The 20,754-nt window shown below is 56.4% G+C and overlaps 6 protein-coding genes across 6 annotated transcripts; 2 read left to right on the top strand and 4 right to left on the bottom strand.

The window, feature by feature from the left end:
* Window positions 1–3,214: 3,214 nt before the first annotated feature.
* On the top strand, window positions 3,215–5,015 carry PUNSTDRAFT_58713 (uncharacterized protein; the record flags this gene model as incomplete). Its single annotated transcript, XM_007379506.1, has 4 exons — window positions 3,215–3,454; window positions 3,504–3,647; window positions 3,695–4,880; window positions 4,939–5,015. The coding sequence occupies 4 exons, from the start codon at window positions 3,215–3,217 to the stop codon at window positions 5,013–5,015; spliced, it is 1,647 nt and encodes a 548-aa protein (XP_007379568.1).
* A 278-nt stretch (window positions 5,016–5,293) lies between these two features.
* On the bottom strand, window positions 5,294–6,826 carry PUNSTDRAFT_58544 (uncharacterized protein; the record flags this gene model as incomplete). The annotated part of the gene is made up of 3 exons (XM_007379505.1): window positions 5,294–5,755; window positions 5,811–6,524; window positions 6,578–6,826. The coding sequence occupies 3 exons, from the start codon at window positions 6,824–6,826 to the stop codon at window positions 5,294–5,296; spliced, it is 1,425 nt and encodes a 474-aa protein (XP_007379567.1).
* A 2,572-nt stretch (window positions 6,827–9,398) lies between these two features.
* PUNSTDRAFT_118078 (amidase signature enzyme) lies at window positions 9,399–11,591 on the bottom strand. Its single transcript, XM_007379504.1, has 11 exons — window positions 11,522–11,591; window positions 11,272–11,461; window positions 11,114–11,215; window positions 10,893–11,060; window positions 10,722–10,836; window positions 10,501–10,669; window positions 10,276–10,449; window positions 10,088–10,218; window positions 9,883–10,030; window positions 9,788–9,827; window positions 9,399–9,728 (listed from the first exon to the last, which is right to left on the bottom strand). Exons 1-11 carry the CDS (start codon window positions 11,558–11,560, stop codon window positions 9,490–9,492), a joined length of 1,515 nt encoding a protein of 504 aa, XP_007379566.1. The 5' UTR covers window positions 11,561–11,591; the 3' UTR covers window positions 9,399–9,489.
* A 924-nt stretch (window positions 11,592–12,515) lies between these two features.
* Window positions 12,516–13,517, top strand: PUNSTDRAFT_57523 (NAD(P)-binding protein; the record flags this gene model as incomplete). Its single annotated transcript, XM_007379503.1, is given in 4 exon segments — window positions 12,516–12,576; window positions 12,643–12,792; window positions 12,812–12,986; window positions 13,049–13,517. The coding sequence occupies 4 exon segments, from the start codon at window positions 12,516–12,518 to the stop codon at window positions 13,515–13,517; spliced, it is 855 nt and encodes a 284-aa protein (XP_007379565.1).
* A 433-nt stretch (window positions 13,518–13,950) lies between these two features.
* On the bottom strand, window positions 13,951–14,685 carry PUNSTDRAFT_41789 (uncharacterized protein; the record flags this gene model as incomplete). Its single annotated transcript, XM_007379502.1, has 4 exons — window positions 13,951–14,020; window positions 14,077–14,222; window positions 14,279–14,466; window positions 14,520–14,685. 4 exons carry the CDS (start codon window positions 14,683–14,685, stop codon window positions 13,951–13,953), a joined length of 570 nt encoding a protein of 189 aa, XP_007379564.1.
* A 1,796-nt stretch (window positions 14,686–16,481) lies between these two features.
* Window positions 16,482–19,311, bottom strand: PUNSTDRAFT_96647 (uncharacterized protein; the record flags this gene model as incomplete). The annotated part of the gene is made up of 4 exons (XM_007379501.1): window positions 16,482–16,941; window positions 16,999–18,753; window positions 18,816–18,999; window positions 19,052–19,311. 3 exons carry the CDS (start codon window positions 19,309–19,311, stop codon window positions 17,308–17,310), a joined length of 1,890 nt encoding a protein of 629 aa, XP_007379563.1. The 3' UTR covers window positions 16,482–16,941; window positions 16,999–17,307.
* Between the last annotated feature and the right edge of the window lie 1,443 nt (window positions 19,312–20,754).

Below are 20,754 nucleotides of genomic sequence, written 5' to 3'. Positions count from 1 at the left end.
TTCTCCGAGCTCTCCGAGACGCCGCTTCCGCCTCCTGCTGTCTTTGCAGGATCCCGTCACGTTCCGCCCTTCGCTGCGCGTCTGCCTCCCGTTTCCGCCTGATGTCCTCCTCCCGCCTGAGCATCTCCGCCTGCTGCCCTTGCTGTCTCCTCGCCGCTTCCTCGGAGCCTTGACTAGACCGAGATCGGTAAGGCACCGCGCGAGCGTCACCGTTGGTTGCAGGATACGCCTCCGCCTGTTGAGATGATCGCGATAGTTGCATCCCACCCAGTCTCGCCCGCAGAGCTTCTTCGTCTGAAGCTCCGCGAGAGCGCTCTCGAGACAGAGGTTCTGCAGACGGCCTTCCGGACTGCTCGTACTGCCTACTCGGCGGCGCCATATGCTCCGCCGCCCGACGCGCCTCCTGCATGGCGGCGGTACGCCTTGTCTCGTCCACCCTCTGCCCATCCTCCCTACTCTTCTCTCGTGGGTGTCTCGGAACATTATCCCTACTCTTCTCTCGCTGGCGTCTCGACGGCTCCTCCGCTTCTCTCCGCTGATCGTCCTGCCGCGACTGCCCCCTGCTGATCCCACCGGTGGGTTCAACAGCCTGGATCGCCGATGTAACACTGTTTCCATACCGCCTCTGCCATTCCTCATACCGTTCCACCAAGGTCGGCTTGAGCTTGCTCAGATTGTCCAGGATATCCTGCCCATTCTGTCGGTCGCCGTCAGCCGAAACCGCTCCTCCGAAGCCCGTACGCGAGCGCATAGAACGACTTCTTACCAGTCCGAGGTTGTTCCGTTGCGGGCTCGACAGCTGCGTCTTGTAGTCCCGGTGGGTGGGTAGCTTCTGGAGCACGATCGTCGCCGCGCGCGCGAATTCGACGAACGCGTTCTCGAGATCGCCCTCTTCCGCGTACTTCTTTCCGTTCATGCGATAGCGCTGGCCGACGCGAAGCCAGTGCTTGAGGTCCTTGGACGGGTCCCAGAGGTCGCGCTGCGCCCGTTCGGCGAGCTCCGCGATCGTCGCGGGCGGCCTGTCGCCCTGGTACGAGGACGAGGCAGAGACGGGCAGGGGGGCATGGTGAGGTGTATTCGACGAGACCATCGTTCGTGCGTGTCCGGTGGGGTCTATCGGAGAGCGGTGTGGTGTTCGCGATGAAGGTGCACTATGGCGGCGTAGGACCGAGTACACGACGTGAACGGTTGGGCTTTAATAGAGGGGGGGAATCACAAAAGGAGTCGTCAGCCACGAAACTTGATTATGGACTGCGACCTGCCGGCGCCGGTACACATCGCCGCGCTCCTGTGCATTAGCTCAGCAAAGCTGTGCAGGTCGGCGCTTGTGGCAGGACCAGTGCCAGCGCCGGAGATGGACAGCGCAGACAGACGGCAGATCAGACACTTACCAAGACCAATTGTCGATATTGGGACCATATGTAGGACTGGCGGGTGCTCGCCCGGTGGTTTATAAATGATGACGGCCAGACGACCGGGGACGCGGCGCGCGTCACGCGAGGGTGTGTGTGGCCACGCACGGGGCGCTGATGCACGCGTACGAGTGCGAACGGGCAATTCTGGTCAGACAGCCCAGGCCGAGGGCGGGCGTCGACTTAAGGTAGAGTTGAGACAGGAGATGCAACCATTGCAAGCCGGAAGCAACGAGGCCGTTATCACCACCGGTCACGTGCGCGGACCGTTCGGATCTCCCCCCTGAACGATGAAGTCAGGTCCGTGCCTCCGAGCTGCGACAACCTTGTTATGACAACCACGGCGCGCGAGACATACACACATCTCACTGTCAGCCCGTGGATATCGGGATGGTCGAGACGGCACCCTGCAATACGAAAACTGGCCGGAGTTCAGCTCCAACGGAGTAAAGACCGCAGAGGAACTCCGTACTCAAGCTTCACACTAACGGCGATGGAGCGGCGGCAGGCAACGTGCTCGGTTTCATGTTTCAAACAGTAGTCGCGCGCAGAAGATGCAGATGAGCAGCGTAATGCTGCGTAATGGACTAGATAATGTAGCAGATGGGAAGATCGATAGTCATAAACATGAGATCAAGCGACCGAGAGCACTTCCAGAACCAATAACGGACCTCGAAGCAGCCGATACGTTCTGGGGAACGAGATCGGGTGACCGGATGACCAGCGCCTATGATGCAAGATCAACCAAGGGCGCTGGGTGTGCGAGCTTTGATTCGGGATGGCTCGCTGCTCCCTTTTCATTCTGGTGTTGATGCCGCTCGTTGGTCGGCCATGATCTCGAGTCGCCGGACGACGGACGGATGCATCCAAAGTTTAACGATCGACTTTCGAACAGACGGCTCGTGGGGACTTTGGCTCAGTATCTGCTTGCAGGGGTAGTCATTCGCGGAGATCCATAGAGTCAATTGCAGCCGCACCAGATCTCGAAGATATGCTCAGTCTCTCACACGGCGGACAGCATCGGTCGAATGTAGGCGCGACCCAACAAAAACAGGCAGGAAAATGGACTCATCCAGATGCAAGGGCCTCACGCCTGACAGCGCCTGGGGAGCTAAACGACGCAGAAGACTGACGGTGAACGCAAAGATCGACCTCCGTACGTCGTACGGTGAAGTAGGTATATATGCGAGACTTTACTGGACTCCGAGCCGTCGACTATTGTGAAAGCCAGAGAACGCGCGTTATTGAGTTGAATTCAGGCCACGGGTCGCTCTAACTCCATCCAGGCCCAGCCGTTCTTGCAGCGTGCGGACAAGGGGCACAAACAGATGAAGCCCGAGCAATTCACGTCTTTGCTCCAGACACACGAGCAAAGTTGAGGGCGATGCGACGACGGTATATAGATGTATCGGTAGACCGATCGGACAAGGTGGTATGTAGTCGGTGTTCAAGCTTTCAAGGCGCAAACGATTGTGGTCGAAGTCCGGAATAGAACGCCGCCGTGCCTGACACGGGCTCTCGAATCTCTGCGCATCCCATCTAGCGCGCCCTCCCTTTCCACTCCTCCCCGCCCTCTGCTCAGCATGGGCAACCCCGAAAGCCAGGACGCCGACCGTCCCCGTCGCTCGCGCGGGCTCGTCGCCTGGTTCCTCATCGGCGTCGTCTTCCTCCAGGCCGGCTCCTACGCCGCCTACCGCGCCCGCACCAACGCCATCTCCTCATGGGGCACCGACAACGCCGATACCACGTCCATCCTGTCTTCCTCGAAGAGCGTGATCCCAGGGCACCCGATCCCGAGGCTCATGGCGGACGCGGAAGCCAGGTTTCGAACGAAACTCTCGAAACAGAGCCGCACCCTCAAAGCCGCCGTGGCAGAGTACCGGCGGCGGTACAAGCGCGACCCGCCGCTCGGTTTCGACGCATGGTGGGCTTTCGCGCAGGAGAACGGAGTGAAGCTCGTGGACGAGTATGACGGACTCGTCGCGGACCTCGAGCCGTTTTGGGCTTTGACGGGGCGGCAAGTACGGGACAGGGCTGCCGAGGTACGCTTCCGGTTCTCGTCTGGTCCAGGCGCTCATTCGACATCCTTAGGCCGGACGATTCCCCTTCATCAACCTCGTACGCATAATGAACGGACAGGCGGACGCGTTTAACGCCCAAGCTGGTGCCGATTCCGAGGATATCCAAGGCCGAGCAGCTGCCTTCGTTTCACTAGTGAAGCGACACGCGCATCTGGTATGCGTCATCAATCTTCTATTCTATGCTCTGCTAACCGTCTGCAGCTCCCGGATATGATCATGCCCGTCAACTCCCGCGGTGAAGGCCGCGTCCTCGTCCCTTGGGACCACCGCGAAGATCCCGCCGCACACCCTGCCTCCCCCTCATACCAAGAGTTGATACCAGACTGGCGCGGCGATGGGAACGTTTGGGAAGCTTTCCGTCGTTCGTGCGACCCCTCCTCGCCATCACGCAAGCTCTACTCCGCACTCCGACCCTCAAACCTCGTCACCAACTCCACCCCCTCCCTCAAAACGACCCTCCAGTTCCACCCCGGCGACTCGATCACTTCGTTCTGTCAGATCCCGTGGGCGCATTACACCCAAGGTCACTTCTTCTCCGACTGGCGTACCATAACTGGGCTGTACCCCATCTTCTCCGCCGCTCGCGCACCCGGGTTCAGCGACATTCGCATCCCGAGTCACTACTACTACTGGCCTACGTTCCGGCACACGTACGGCTTCGACCCGGTCAACCTGGTCGTGAAGGAGCACGACGATACCGAGACGCCTTGGGAACTGAAGACGAACAAGATCTACTGGCGCGGGCCAACTACGGGAGGGGGTGGAAACCCTCCGGGCCATGCGCACCAGTTCCACCGACACCGCTTCTTGCGCATGTCCAGCTCGAACTCGACGTCCAACACGTCCCTCGTCTTCGCCGACCCGCCCTCGTCCAGCAACTGGGTCTCCGCCCACGTCCCGATCGGCGAACTCAACAAGGAAATCATGGACGCTGCCTTCGTCAAGGACGTGTACGCAGACGTGTACCCCGGTGGCCTCGAGGCGCTGCACGCGGACCATCGCTGGGACGACGCGGTCAGCCTCGGCGAGCACTGGCGGCACAAGTACTTGCTCGACATGGACGGCATGGGCTACTCTGCCAAATTCTTCGCCATCCTCGAGAGCGACAGCGCCGCGCTCAAGGCGACAATATACGAAGAGTTCTACTCGGACTGGATCCAGCCCTGGCTGCACTTCATTCCGCTCTCGCCTTTCTACCAGGAGGTGTACAACATCCATGCGTTCTTCTCTGGCCCGACGGAGGCAGCCGCGTTGGCAGCGAACGCAAGCGCGACCTACACGCCGCCGGACCCGTATCGTCCTACAGATGGCGACAAACGATTGAGGCGCATTGCGCGCGCTGGCAAGCAATGGAAACGGACCATCGGCCGAGAGGTCGACATGGAAGGTGAGCATTTGCCCATTTCTGTCGTCTCTTTCACTTTGCTGATGAACATGCGCTGCAGCCTACGTGTTCCGGCTTTGTCTTGAATTTGCACGGATTTCGTCAGACGACCGAGACGCCATGAGCTACAAGTCATAATCGTGTGCATAGGCCGTTATACGGTCGCTTTCCTGGGGCTCGTAGCTGGGATAATCTTGGGACTTGCGGGCAGTAATAGACACTTCAATACCGAAAATCAGTTGCTTTCCTAGCCTACGAAACGCTCTCCTTTACCGTAGTTGTATTATTTATCGCATTCGCCGTTGTTAATGCCAGATCCGGTGACATACGTGATCCTTCATAGCCGTGTGTACGCCAGGAGAATGACCCCATCCCATAATGCTGGAAAACTACGGATACAATGCGGTATGGTACAATCACGGAACATACATGACCAAGAGAACGTTGACGACGAGTTTCTCCAGCTCGCCGTTCGACCCGACGAAGGGCACTCGGACCTTGCCAACCTGCCCCGGTGGCCCGGACGCCATGATCGCAATGTTGGCGTCCGCGAGCGTTACAGCGCCTCCTCCCTCAGCTCGCGACCGTAGATCGGCGACAGTATCATCCTGCTGGGACGCGACGGACGCGGCGGTGGAGCCAGCGTAGGCGCTGAAGGGCCCACGGACGGCGGGTATCGCTGGCGCCGACGACCGGCGGTTCAACAGCTCGTTCAGCTTGAGCGCGGCCATCTGCTCGGTAAGGGGGGAACTGTTTCCCGTGCTGACTTCGACCGTTCGGTCTACGGGCCATATGTAACCGCCTGCGGTCCATCGTAGCTCGGGGATAAGGTTGTAGATCTTGATAGCATGATACAAGAGGGAATCGCCGCCCTTCAGCTATGCGTGGTTGTCAGTTCTGTCCAATAGGACCCCAAGAACAATAGAAGCTCACCAATGGTACAATGGAATCTGCGAGTACTTCTGCTGGGCTAACATTATACTCGTTCGTGAGGTAGAACGCGATCTTGCGTCCCCGCGACATCTGCAGCACCGGAGATAGCGCATCGAGCAGTGCGTCGCTCGGCGTGATGAGGGGATTCGGCTGGATGCCTGCCGGCCCATAGCTCTTCAGCTGTATCGCGTACGTCATCATCATCCGACATCCGCGCTTCACCGACTCGATCTCGTAGTCGCAGTCGCCGAGAATCGCTATCCACTCAAGCTCGGGGCTCTTGCCGCCGTTGCCGGGGAAAGCCTCCTCAGCACCGTCGCCGCTGCGCACGATCATGCCGCCGCCGCGGAAGCGTACAGGGAGTGTGACGACAAGTGTCGCGTATCGGCCGTCGTTGGCGCGCGAGGTGGCGCCTGGCGCGGTGCGAGCGCCAGCGACGACCAACTCCAGCTTGTCGCGGGCGACGGTGAGATAGTGTCCCACCGGGAGCGCGGGGAGGAGCGTGTTCCGGACGGCGTCGAGGACAGGGTGGCTGGCAATGTCGAGAGTCGCACTGATAGGGAGATCTGCGGGGTAGACGAGAGGGTCGAGCGCCGCAGTGTTGCCATAGATCGCCCGTGATTGATGCTGACACGTCGATATCAGGACATCCAAAGCGGGAGGAGTGTCTTCGTCAACGTTGATCGGAAAAAGGAGGGAGTGGCTGACGCCGCCCTAATATCGAAGTCAGCTGCAGTACACGGTGTGATGTGGGGAATGGACCTTACCTGAGATCGGAAAAACAAGACCAAGCTTGAGGGGTCGATGGGTATCTGTCCGGATACGCAGAACGGTCGCGATTTAGCCAAGAGGAGCCGATCGATCGATGTCTGTAGCAGTTGTTCATAGTCCACGCCGGTTTCCGTTGGTGATCGTCGTGCTAGTGTACGCGATGAGCGTGACGACTTCCTCGGACTCGCGTGTTCGATTTCAAACTCGGATCCGGCGCTGCTCGCCGGCGCGGCGGCAAAGTCCATGAGAGAGGGTGCGACCGGCATGAGCGGGGCAAGGGGAAGCATCGTCGCCATTGCCGAGGGATCTGGGGGAGTGGGGAGCAGGAAACGTCAGAACAGGAGAGGAAGGTCTCTGGAGAGGTGGTTGTTGTAGGTGATGGACCTCGGTGGGCGATCCTTGCCGGAGTAGAATCTTTAGGTCATTACCCGCGAGTTGTATTTGAGCGACCGGGCCATCATTGACCGCTGATATCCGAAGCATGCGGAGGGCCCCCCTGTGATCACGTCTGCACTACACGCATCCAAGGCGTGGCCGACGCCAGCTTTGGCATTGGGTGGCACTGGGGCCGTCGAAGATTCAGTGAGGCCATCCCGAGGATGACGAGTGCCGGACAAAAGCTTAGATGGGCGTCATGAGCTATTCAAGTAGACTTGCACTGTGTTTCATCTGAAGAGAACGCGTATAGCTCCACATTCGCGGCGACTGCAGGACCGCCGCAAGAGCTGTTTATCTCGGAATTAGGTAAGTGATGTGGGACGTGGGTGGAGCGACTTCTAGCAGATCGCACGCAATGCGTCCCAAGCAGCCAATCTTCCTATACAGGCGTCGGCTGACAGTCGCAGCCGTCGAGGGAAGGCGTTATGTTTGGCCCAGAACCAGAAGCGTAGCAGGGAACGTGGTAGCGGCGTGGCGGGCGACATGCTTCGGCAGGGAAAAGCAAGAGAAGAGATAAGGGCTATGGCCCAGTAAGCGCGACTCGTTCAGACGATCAAGGTCTGTTCGAGCTTAGACTCGCCAGGCCAGACCTCTCTGCACGGGAAGGGGGGTGATATTGTGCAGAGATATACTTTTCCTCCATCACACCGAGGCGGGTGGTATCGAGCCTAGTTCGAGCTCAAACAGCCAAAGAATAGCAGTTGCTCCGGATCTGACCACAGGCCGAAGTCAGGATGCGACATCACCGTTGCGATTCAGAGATGTCTCCGGAGTTCATACCCTTCACGCCGCAAGAGATGCGCCTGACACATAGAGGAATAGGGTTGCCAAGCTTCGGCCCAGATCGTATACTTGCATGGAGAGCGCGGGACAATATATCCTGAGTTGGCGCTGGTCACGGAGCACGCACTCTTCGAAGCATCGTTTTTGGCGTTGAGTACGGCAAACACGTGCACGTATCGGCCACCCAACCAAGAGGACGCAACCCAGGACCACAGTCACTTGTCGCGATTGGTTTCTTTTCTCGATGTCGCACGATACGCCCAAAGTTCCGAGAAACTGCTCGAAATGCGCCAAATCCTATCTCGGCGACAAGTTTGCGTTCGAATACGCCGCCCTTTGCCCAGCTTGCTCATCTAAATGTGCTCGTTGCGGAAGTCCTTTCCTCGAGCTATCTTCAACGGACATGACGAACGATGCGGACGTTGTCGCATTCCTGTCGTCGTATCAGCTTACGTGCTCTTACTGCAATCGTAATTGGCACCGCCGTGAGTTACGCATGCATCTGATTGCACGCTGAAACAAAGGCATTAAAGGGTCGCGTTCATGACCGCGCTTCGTGTCGTGTAGGCTGCCTCATCCCCCCTATGAATGATGACGAATTGCTCCAACATATGAAAGCCGAAGGCTCTCGAACTTGGTCTTGCAAGCGATGCAGCAAACGCAGCTCTTCTCATGTGCCGCCGCAGTCATCGGAGCAGCGAGCCACGATCAGGAGCAACCCCATTACACGACCTCGCAGCTCCGAGCAATCGGCTTCGTGTTCAAGTGCTCCTCCGCCCTTCATTGATCTGAATCAGATCTCTGCACCGAATGCACGTCACGCGAGGAAGCGTTCCCCAATGGACGCTCTACAGATATTGGGCGAAGATGACCAGAAAGGCAGGTCATCTTCGACCTTTAGCCGCAAATGCAAGCGGGCCAAGATAGGTCCAGAGCACGGCCACAGCCACGTTGCCGACGTTATGGATGATCTCGATAGCTTGACTGTACGTTGTCTTGCGCTATGACATGCAAAGACTGACCGTGAACCTAGCTTGATTCCCGTACTATCCCCGAATTCACGTCGAATTCGGCCTTTAAAAGCGGCAGAGAGGAACAGAATGCGGATGATAACGGCTTACGCGTTCTGCAACGAACACGACAAACTCTGCCGACCGCAGTTAGCTCTGCAGATGCTCTTGCTTCTCATCAGCTTGAACGTGGGCGCATGGTTTCTCTTCCGCCTATAGCCACTATCAAAGGCGAGGGCACACCATTCACTACGGCCCCTGAGAAAGCATCGCTTCAGCGTCGCAAATTCATCGCCAAGGAGCTTGTTCGCCATACCGCAGCTGGGCGAGGTAAACTCCGTGGCCTGACGAATTTCTTCGTGGATGATTGGAAACAAAAGCCATACATGAGACGGGACAAGGCAGCGCTCGATGGCAGCATGATTCGCAATGCAGCAATCAAACCAACTTCACATACAGGACCTGCCTGATGTGCATTCCAGATGTTCGAAGTTGTTTCCGCGGGTGCTGTTGATCTCACACATGTCTTTATGATGCCTGTCTACTTTGAAGCGCACCCGAAGTGATGCTTGCATCGAATGTACGACCATATTTAATGACACAGTCACTCAAACATGCGGCACGGATAGGTCCCCTGCATCACCGGGGTTTTGTTACTCCTAGATCTCAGTCATGCCTCACTGTACGACGTCGCCAAGCTGCGTGAGCGGAATTGCGGCAGCGAATGGCTTGGGACCGTTCAACCTCGTCAATGTTGCTTGCTCGTACGCATATGCCAAGCCGATGAGCTTGAACTCGCTGAAGGCCGTGCTGAAGAACGATAGACCAAAAGGTGCGGATGGAGTCGGGTACACGGTCAGTGGGCCTGCGGATCCGTTGACGACGGGAGTGCCTTCTGGGTAGAAACCCAAGGGTACTGGACGCACAGTGCGAATGAGGGTTTTGATTTCGCTCGCAGAGTGTTCGGAGACTCACCGGTTACAATAGGATAGCCTGCGATCGCTGCCGGTGTGGTCTTTGTGTCGACAGTAGTGAGCCGCCGGACTGCGGGTTTACAAGGACAAACTCACCGAGACGGAAGCCGGCAACACGAGTGCATCAAGGTTAAATTGCTTCAGCGCCGCGTCTATCCCTCTAGTCGCACCTAGATCCTTGTCGGCTGCAAGGGCGGCGAAATAGGCGGTGTTCATGCCAGTTGTGGCCTCGGCCTCGATTAAGCTACACGTATCAAGATGAATACACGAGGCCGGTTGAAATGGGACACTTCAAACGCACGTCGATTGGCTCGTGAAACCCTCGGGCTCTTCTAATTCTGGGTTGGCGTCATTAAATGCAATGAGATCGGCGAGCGACCGAACTCCAGAAGGGTTTTCAAGAAGGCCTTCATAATACCGGTTCAACTCAATCTGTACCGAATGCAACGTCAGCATTGTACAGGCGGATGATACCACATCCCCCATTACCTTGAAATCAACATCGAGCACTTCGGTCTCGTTATCGGATGCCCTAATTTCGTTGGCACTAGGTAGATCAGCGGGATCGACGATCGTAGCACCAAGTGCTGCCATGGTTTTCAGCGACTGGTTAAAAGCCGCCATCTGCACACTGTCCACATTGCGCAAGAATGCGGTCCGAGGCTTGGGGTGCGATCAGCCTAGCATGCTTGCAACCGACGACCGTCGACTTACCACACCGATACGGGCGCCTGCCAGAGCCGATTTGTTCAGCGCTTTCGTGTAGTCAGGCACGGGATCCGGTTGAGCGAGCGTGAAGTTGTCCAGAGGGTCTTTGCCGGCGATCACGCTAAGCACGGCCGCAGCATCCGCTATCGACCTTGTGATAGGACCAACGGTATCCCTACATAGCTAATCAGATTGCAGCTGGAATACGAAGCTGGGAAGATCCTTACTGGTGGGAGCTGATGGGCACAACCTGGCTTCTTGAGGTTAGTCCGACAGTAGGCTTGATGCCTGCAGCGTTGTTATGGCTAGCCGGGCAAGTAATGCTGCCGTCCGTCTCAGAACCTATATAATGTCACCGCGATGAGATCCCATGTATTCTGACAAACAAGACCACCCGCCTAGAGTAACAGCGGCCAATCCAATGCTCGCTGCCACACCGGAACCAGAAGAAGAGCCGCAAGGGTCGATGGCGGGGAAATAGGCACCGCTACATTGTCCCCCTCGTCCGGACCAGCCTGATGCCAGATTACCCCTGAAGTGCGCGAATTCGGATAGATTCGCTTTGCCTACGTGTGGTCGGTGAGCTTTGATGGCGCAACGGGCAGGTTATCTTGCGAACCAAGAATAACGGCACCGGCCTTCCGTAACCTCGTGACTACACCAGCATCTCGTGGGACGACAGATCCCAGAAGGCTGAATGATCCCGCAGTTGTATTCAAACCTGGGGTGTTCCGTCGGTTCAAGCAGTTCGAGAAGCTGAGCGTATATAGCACGGACCTTCGCTTGCGATAGTGCCGATATTATCCTTGAGCAAGACTGGAATGCCATGTAGCGGTCCTCGAGGGCCAAAGAAGGAACGCTCCTCGTCCAGAACTTGAGCTTCAAATAATGCGGTAGGATTTGTCTCAATAACGGCGCGGAGAGTTGCGCCTTGCAGATTGACTTCATCGATCCGCTTGAAGTACGCCTAAGATCGCAGGGCACATGTCAACCGTCGACATCGACAGCGAACGAAGCATAATCGCACCGTAATCAGATTCACGCTCGTGAAATTCCCCGCCTCCATCCCAGCCTGAAGTTCCGCCACGCTGGCCTCGAACAAATCCGGAAAGTCCGAGGCAGCTCTGCGCGCACCATCCACGGCGAATGTCAAGCTGATGCTAACTAGGAAGACGGCGACTCGAGCCAAGCAAGACTGGACGAGCATGTTGAAGGGCCTGTGTGTAGACAGGAAGGCGCCAGTGTCACCATCGCAGCCTTTCTGATAAGTACTTCACTGCGCAAGCTTGGTTTTCCCATCGAGCGCGTCCATATGGCATGTTCGAAGACGTGTCTTCCTTTGGCATGAAACAGGAAGATATTGTCGGGCCGTCCCACGGGTAACATAAGTCAGGCCACGGGAAGAGCGGGCGGGCGACAGTGATTCCGCTCAGGGGTTCGCAAAGCGCAGCACTACACCCGAGACAGAACCATGTGCGGTCTGAGTGACGTCGTTTCAGACTAAAGTCTTGCAGAGCGGAAAGCCATGGAGCACTGGAGAGCAGTGCTGGCTAATATCCGTCTCGCTAGCATTGGATAAGATCAAAGCAGCATGGTCATGTCGAAGTGGGAGGTAATATGTTCAACGGCGAATGCACGAGGGAGTCATGGGTTCTTCGAATGATTTGTCGGCCTCTTGCGAGTGCACATCTGGTCCCATGTTGAGGAGGCCAGTATGTAAGAATGAAGCTCCTTGTCTCCTCCGGTTGCACGAAGGGAATACCCTCTCGGTACGTAGATCCCGCTTTTGGATGGGCATCGAGAGAATCTGAGGGCCTAGAACAGTCGGTTACGTGTCTATGTGATCACGTGAGCGTAGAGCACTCCGGATCCACGGTACGCGCTCAGGGGTGAGCTGCATTGGCGGGCCGTGCGCCCCGTACGAGCACGCACATCCGGTAGCCGACATATAAATTGCAAGAGGGGCGGCAAGCGACGATGTGCACTTACGGACATTACCTCCTGCCGCAACTTGACCCAGCATGTCCTTCGCATCCCCCATTAAAGCAGCCCTTGGCAAAGCAGCGTTCGTTACTGGTGCAGGTATGTACTTCGACCCATCGCACAAACTGTTGGAGTGTCTAATTGGTTGGCTTGTCACGTATGTAGGTCAGGGCATCGGTCGCGCAATAGCAACCAGGCTAGCAAGAGACGGATTCGACATCGCCATCGGCGATATTCCTCCGGCGGACCCTAAAGTAAAGGACGTCATCAAGGAGATAGAGGGGTATGGTCGGAAGGCTATTGGTGTCCACGTCGGTCAGTGCCTCGAACGTAGCATCCTCGAACCATATTTTCTTTGTGCTTATTCTGCGCACCTTTGCAGACGTGAAGCAGCCAGATCAGATTGCAGCCGGCATCCAGGAAACCGTGTCCAAGCTCGGTCCACTCTTTGTTAGTGTCGCCAACGCTGGCGTCACCCAGGTCAAACCACTCCTAGAATGCACTCCCGAGTGTGTAGCATCATTGCTCATGCACGCTCATCACCCCATCTAACCCGGTATGCGCGGTGCAGATGGATACGTAACGAAGTGGACATCAACCTTCACGGTCTCATGAACACACATATCGCCGCCGCACGACAGATGGTGAAGCAAGGCGAAGGAGGACGCATCCTGGGCGCCGGCTCGATCGCTTCGTACCGCACCGCGGAAAACCTCGGCCCTTACGGCGCCACCAAATTCGCAGTGCGCGGCTTCACCGAAGTCGCGGCGAAGGAGTGGGCGCAGTACGGCATCCGCGTCAACGCTTACGGTCCCGGTATCGTCGACACCCCTATGTGGGATCACATCGATGCCGAGCTCGCCCGCATCGAAGGGCTCACGGTCGGCGAGGCCAAGGCGCTTCGCGTCAAGCGCGACATCAAGCTGGGGCGGATACAGGAACCCGAGGACGTCGCCAAGCTCGTTTCGTTCCTCGTCTCCGATGAGGGCGAGTACATCACCGGCCAGACGATCTGCAGTTGCGGAGGCGCGTCACTCTAAGCATGGCACATTCGGATCTTCGGGGGAATCATGATATCGGGGCGATGTGTATATTGCTGGAAACAAGTAAAAACATTTGAATAAAAGAGCATGATCGATATAGACTGTCTCGCAAAGAATTTATTGTCGGAAGCAAATCTCAATCCCTATTCTGCAAACAAAAGACGAGCTGAGTCGTCTGCTGCTGTACACCCTAGCCATGGCGTTACGAACATTTCGGCACATGCCATGCCGAGTGTGCTGTCGATGAATCTTCTGTTCAAGATCTGACTTGTGGTTTCGCATCCGAAAGAAGGGGATATATGGGGAATTAAGCATTTCGCGTCCGAATAAAGTCAGCATCCGCACAACTAGCTAGGATAAGAAGTAGGACCGTCGAACGAAGACAGTAAAGTGCGGTCCTTTTGGCAAATAACAGGGCACATAATACAGTTCAGACGCCAAGGGCAGCAGGAGTGAGCGTGAAGCTGAGGCGCTCGAGGAGGCCGCCGAGACCAGCGAGCCTAATCAAATGACCTCAACACTGTATGCCAGAATGTAAAGGAAAATTTGATCTCACACTTCATCGACGAGCGCCAAGACAGGGGCAAGGATGTTGCCGAGAACGTGGAGTAGGTCGTTGACGGCAGCGTCCAAGTTGGCGAGAAGATCCTGAAGAGGACCGACCTTGCCACCTAGGACGTCGTCGAGGGTGGTGACCAGATCCTATGGTTGGGATAAGGTGTCAAACAGTGCGAGTCTGGTAATTGAGCGCGACTTACGCCAACGAGGGTAGAGATAGTTTGACCCAGCTCACCGAGGACGGCGCTATCGGAGCCGCTGGCGGCGCCGGTGTAAGGGGTCGTTTGGTTCATGGCGGTCGACGCGGAGTTGATGGCGTTGGTGATCTGCTGAACGTAGGGGGCGACCTGGCTAGCCGAGGCCGGGCTGGCGGGGCTACCCAAGGCAGCTTGGGTAGAAGAGTTAGGTCCAGGTATGTATCCTTAGCGGGCAGCAACTGACCGATCTGGTGGATCAGAGGCTTGACCTTGCTGCTAAGCTCGTTGACGATACTCTGAACATCGCTAGGGGTCGAAGAGCCGGAAGCACGAGCGACAGGCTTGGCGAGAGCGACGAGCCCGAAGGCGAGGAAGAAGAGAGCGAGAGAGAGGATGCGAGTAGAGAGCATTGTGACGATTGACGGTCAAGTGAGTGAGACGCTAACTAGTCTGATGTAAGAGAGGAAGCTGGGTCTGGTGAGGATTATCATGTCAAGAAGGGAGCTCTTATACTCGTCGACCAGAGACGAGAACGCCGCTCATCGGACAGGCGCATTGACACCTTTGCTTGCCGCCCGTTGACGGGTGGAGGTCAGTCGGCCATGGCATCCGGCTCCGACGAGCAAGTACTGTATTAGCAATCGGATCGCGCAAGACGAGCATCCCAAGAGCAGACAGCCTCATGCGGTGGTAGCAAGTATCACCGCATACCTGTAATCAAACTCGGCTTCCCCCGGACATCGAAGGAGGCCGGGCACCGATGACTTGTCCCGGAAGGGAAGGGATGATGCTTTTTATGGAGATCCGCGCCATCGCCGACGTCTCCACCGAGCGATCGAACATCCAATGCTTTATCGCCATATATCACCGGGAGCGCGTGTTTTGATGGACACCTATTACTTCGCCGTACGAATATACGAACTGGGGCTTCGTCCAGGGTGCTTGTGCATGACTACGTCACGAAGAAGCGTTCAGAACGTTGGCATACAGTCTTGGTCGACCAGCCAACAGAACCGGGTGAAGCAGTTGACAAGTCTTTCGCTGGCCCGGCACTAGGAGCAGCCAACTTGCCAGAAAGCCGTAGAATATCGTCATCTCGTCAGAGTCCATGATACAATTATCAATGGCCGCCGGTGTAGAAAACCACTAGACGCAAAAATCAAGTAAGTCGTGCGCAAAGTGTGTACAGCAAGTAAGTTACGCGGAGTCTAAGGCACAATTCTTCAGCGAAAGTTGGATAAGATCTTCGGCGTCTACTTGGCGTGCAGATCATCCGCGTTTGCAGGTCGCTTTCTTTGGCCTATGCATCTGGAGAAGTGTCTCCATGCTGCGTTCGATAAATGCGGTCGCTAAGTCTGCCGCTCCGCGCCCTTCCGCGCCTCAGGCATTGCAAATCACGTGGAAGCGCGTTTCTCGATCTGGTTGAAGTCGAAACCCCCATGTCCCTGCGCGATGAGGCACGGACACCAAGCTTGACAGATCCTATTCCGTTCAAGGAGGCCAGAAATACCGAAGTAATCCAACCAAGGCGCGGCGTGGGCCAACTATGTCCGAAGGGCTCCAGTGGATGGCCCTCGCTACCCATATGATCTAGTCATAAAGCCACGGACTGCGAGCTGATAATCAACACGCATCCTTCGTCGGTGATAGCAATTGCGAACACACCACTGGCTGCACCCAGCCGGGTCAATATGACGTCTGCCTCGACCTCGTCCCAGGAGCCGCCGTCGGAGATTCACTCAGACATCCCTCGTTCACGAAGACGGGAATCTATCATCCCGTCGGCGCAATGGAAGATCCTCTCTAGAGTGCATTGGGGCGTGCTCTCTGCTAGATCGCCGGTCTTCCGCGACATGTTCATTTTGTTTCAACCGACGGACGCGGAGCAGATGATCGAGGGCTGCCCAGTAGTCTCACTACACGACGATCCGGAAAACCTGGCTTGGGCTATGAAGGCTTGTTATGACTATGACCTGTAAGTCCTCTTCGGTACACCATTCGGATAGACAGGATGAACCACTTATCGGTATGCTTTCTTTCTTAGATATTACCCTACTGATGCTCCCTGGTCCTTCAAGTCCGTTGTAGCGCTTATGAACATTGGCTCCAAGTACGAGATTCTTTTTTTCGTCAACAGGCTATACGTCGCCTTTCAGCAGCTTATCCAATATCGTTGCTCGATCTCGACACCGTACCCGATGACAACGGACCGGTTAACGATGATCAGGAATGTGAGTTTGCCGGATTTGCGATCCAGCGTCGCATTTACAGCATCATACCGGCTCTCTTCTTTGTGAGCGACAGCTTTTGGCTACCTACGAAGCTTCTAGAGCCTAGCAACAACAAGTGTCGATCTTTTTGGAAGCATCGCGTAGGTTGAAACAAGCCCAATTCGCATGCATCCTGCGTTGTTTCAACGCCTGCGACCAAGCTGTCACACTCCCGGATTCTGTAGGGCACGCCGAGATGCGGAGTTTGCGCGTTGGTTCCAGCCAGACAGAACATTCTACCCAATCCTGCATTTACCTTGGAAGATAATCAGCGAGCGGTGGTTACTGCCACTCTGCCTTGACTACCTGCATACAATGGGAAACGTTCATCAAGATGCCTGGCAATCGACATGGGACGAATTGGCTCTGCCTGCCTGGTTGGGTTGACCTCCGCAAGTAGTTTACTCCGACAATTGAAGATATGCATTACAAGCTAAAGGGAGAATGCCACAGAGATGCTCTCAACTACCGTATAACTGTCAACCGCTGCAACGGCAAGGGACCATTCGCTTCAGTGTTTTGCTTCGTTCTGCGCTGCCCGAAACCAAGACGGGAGCACGAGGGCACGCCTAACCTTTTCAACATCATAGCATCGCAATCGGAGACAGGAACAATCGGCTCCTCGCGGAATACGCTCGCCGGAGACCGCGAGTTTCGGTTCTGTCAACATAGGCGACCATAACGTGCATTCATCACCAATGACATCGTCACAGGCGTGGACGGTCACTTGGCGCGCTTTCGTGGAGGAGAGAACGTTGTTCTTCATTCAAAGTTGACAACGGTTCCAACAGTTGCCTCTTCCTGCTTTTCCTTCTCGCGCTCTCTTGCTAAACGTCCTCGTCCTCTCGCAAGCTCCACCTCGCGCCACGCGCTTCTCGCCTCCTCAAACACCGTCATCTCTTCGTCGTAGAATTCACCAAAACGCTCAACCTCGGAAATAAAGTCGGCAACATCAGAGGACGGCGAACGTGCAATGACGTTTCGAACGCCCCGAAAGAACTCGTCCATCACCGCAAGATTATGCATCACCAACAGCGCGTGCGAAGACATCTCATGCGTGTGCAAGAGGTGGTGTATGTACGCCCGGGAGAACGGCGGATCGAACGACGGTGGCGAAGATCGCGCCGCGGCACCACGTTCACTGTCAACGCGGCTGTGGACGATGGGCCCCGCCGGATCGGACACTGGGGAGCAAGAAGCGCACGGGCAGACCTTGATATCTCCGTCTGCAGAACCCGATGCGCTCAATCCATCCGCGAATTCCGCGGAAAGGCGTCCGAAATCGTGCGCGTACGCCGGACTGTACAGGTTATGCCCGAGGTCGCGCTTTCCGCCAGTTCTCACAGCGGGTCCGTGCTTCTTCGCATCCGTCGAGGCCGGGGCAGGGAAGACGTAGTCCAGCGCGACCCCGATATCGGCCGCACGTTGAGCCCAGCGCGCGTCAAAGAGGTCGATACCGACTTCCGCTATAAGCTGAAGCATCTCGTGTGGTCCCTTGGCGGTGTTTGCAATGCGGATCTTGTCGCGATTGGCAGGCGCCGAACGTGGGGTCAATTGGTCCTCGACGAGTGGTCCGAGGGAGGCGCGCAGCAGGGGAACGAGCGCTGACGTGGGGATCGCTATGCTTGGATCTGATTTCATGGCCAGCAGCCTGGCATGTTGCGTAACCACAGCACTGTCTTGTTTTGCCTTCCTCGACGAGGGTCCAGAGCCTTGAGTGGCCGTGCCGTCTTCCGTAGCAATGCTATTACCTTTCTCGGCGAGCAATGCATTCCGCAAGGGGGCCAGATCGAATTTGAACCCGCAAACGCCGTCACTCAGCCGCTGATATGGCTTGATGGCTTCGTGCTCTGGGCCGAATAACATCTCCACCAACCCTTCGCTAAACGCTTGCCGAGCCGGAAGGGCGGTCCCACCGGCCATGTGAACCAGTACGTTGAGTTGATGTGCAGGACTGCCAAGCTCCGGTGCTAGTGGAGACGCCGCAAGGGCTCCCGTCGTCGTCGCCAAAGGAGCATTGGTAGGATCCTGGGGCGCCGCGGGTGGTGGCTGACCGATTAAACCCGAAATCCAGGCCAGGCTCCGCTCGATGCTTTTGGTGAGACGCTTTTGCGAATGAGGGTGGGGTGTAAAGGGCGTATCCGACAGAGCAACTACCAAGTCCGGTTTCGTTGAGAGTACCAAGGAGCGATATAGCTGAGGGGATACCTGATGTGGAGGATGCATCAGAAGAATCCGAAGACGGACGAGGTGCATCGGAGGTCTCGTACCTTCTTTACGCCACGAATACAGTAGGCAGAGACAAAATCGTGGCCATTCGGGGGCATCTCTCTGTCATCTGCCGGATCCCGAAGCGACATGCTCAATATACTCTGTTCGGGGGCATATCCCAGGAATGTGTGCAAAGGGGTCGTTCCGCTTTGCAAAGTGGGTACCGGTGGTGTGCGGTCTAGGCTGGGACGAGATGTATGTAACATTGTTCCCCGTGTAGCAGGAACGGACGTACAATGATTCAAAGGGTATGTGCGTCCATCGGATGGCCTTCGTCAATCCGACATGGTCGCGTGATAGATGTGGTATCAAGCCCCGAGAGGTAGTAGTCAAGAGATTAGGTGTTTCAAGAGATACCGAGTTTGACCCTGGGCGAGAAAGCGTCACTCGACCCAAACGGGGCTTTAATGGGCTTTGAGTTTCCAGAGGCCGGTTGCCATTTGATGGGATGAATTGGAAGCTCGGACGAGGCTTATGTACAGAGTCGAGAGCCATAAGGCCTCTGCAAACGCGTCGTTGGCTGATCAAAACCGTAGAGTGTAGTCACGAACGCGAGTGAGCGCACTGGATTGAAAAGAAACCTCCACCTAATAAAAAGGTCGCTGAAGATGAAGAATCAAGATTGATCGTCTTCGGTTTGTTGCACCGCCACCGAGAGTGGAGTTTGGCGAGCCGCCGCGGCGCTCGAGTTGGCGTGTTGTCCTCTATGTATAACCATTTCGTTTGTCTTCTGCCGGGTGGATCCCTGAAGGCGTGGCGAACAGCAAGACAACGGAATATCTACGCAAGCGAAGTTGTCTTACGCCGTTGAAAAGCGGCAATGGGCCACCTCAAGCGCGAAGCAGTAATGCAGGAACTCGTACAAAGAGACACAATGCAGTCGTGGCCTCCAAGTTCATGCGTCTCAAAGGCATCAGTGACTTTGCGATCAACACAAATGGTATCTATCGGTGTGCAGCCGAAGATTGGTGTTACCACCTCGCAACCGTTCGTTGACATCCACCCCAGCGCAAGACGCCGAATTGGTACTAGAAAAACATACCAGGCTATACACCATATAACACACTCTTAACGCATCCACCAATGACCGAAGTGTATACCGGAACGGTCTTTGTGCTGCGTCCACAGAGCGATATGGACGCCATGTGCTCCATGCTATCGGAGGGGAGAACCAATTGGCCAACGTGAGCACCCAGTTCTTGTTGCGGCTATATACGCCGACTATAGCCTAGCAGACTCTCTGGATACAGTACCTCTCTTGGCTCTGGGACACGACTGCCACGTACCGCAGCTATGCACCACGCCTCGCTGCCGCACTGCCAACAACGCCGCCAGAGTATGACGTCGTGAGCTTGACAAAGGACGCCGACGCAGGGCCTACGGTCTTTTTTCAGGATGCTCGGATCCGACGCACAGGAAATGGTCTCGCTCGCCTACACGTTCGGCCACTACAGCATTCTGCCCGCGCTGCTGCTCCCACGTACTCGGCCAAGACGCACCTCGCGGTGCACCCGGCCGTTGCGCCCCGTCGGTTTCTCAAGCTACCCGACGCCGCGCAGCGGCTCGCCAAGACGTTGGAGGAGCGTGTCGCCCGATGCTTCGACGATCCCATCGCCCTGGGGCTATGTCATAATCCGGACGCGTGCGCCGAGGCGACCGAGGGTACCGTTCGTTCCGAAGATGAGTCGCTCGATGACGAGCTCTTCCGGATGGTCTGGAATCCGTTCATGGGCCAGAGGTTTGTAGGGGCCTGTGCGAAGTGCATGCGGAGCGAGGGGCGATGTTTGAGGAGGAGCGAAGGAAGCTTTGGGAGGACTTGCCGGAGCTCATGGATCTGCCACCATGGGAAGAGATGCGTCGAGAGCTCGGGTGAATGCGCTTTCCTCCTGGGAAGGGTCTAAGCTTGACATACTCCGCTTCCCAGCTGCTTTGTATGGC

The sequence above is a fragment of the Punctularia strigosozonata genome (assembly GCF_000264995.1).
Source record: "Punctularia strigosozonata HHB-11173 SS5 unplaced genomic scaffold PUNSTscaffold_1, whole genome shotgun sequence".
Classification (NCBI taxonomy): Eukaryota; Fungi; Basidiomycota; class Agaricomycetes; order Corticiales; family Punctulariaceae; genus Punctularia; species Punctularia strigosozonata.
The sequence above is the reverse complement of the archived record's forward strand: the minus strand, read 5'-3'. Positions and strand labels throughout refer to the sequence as shown.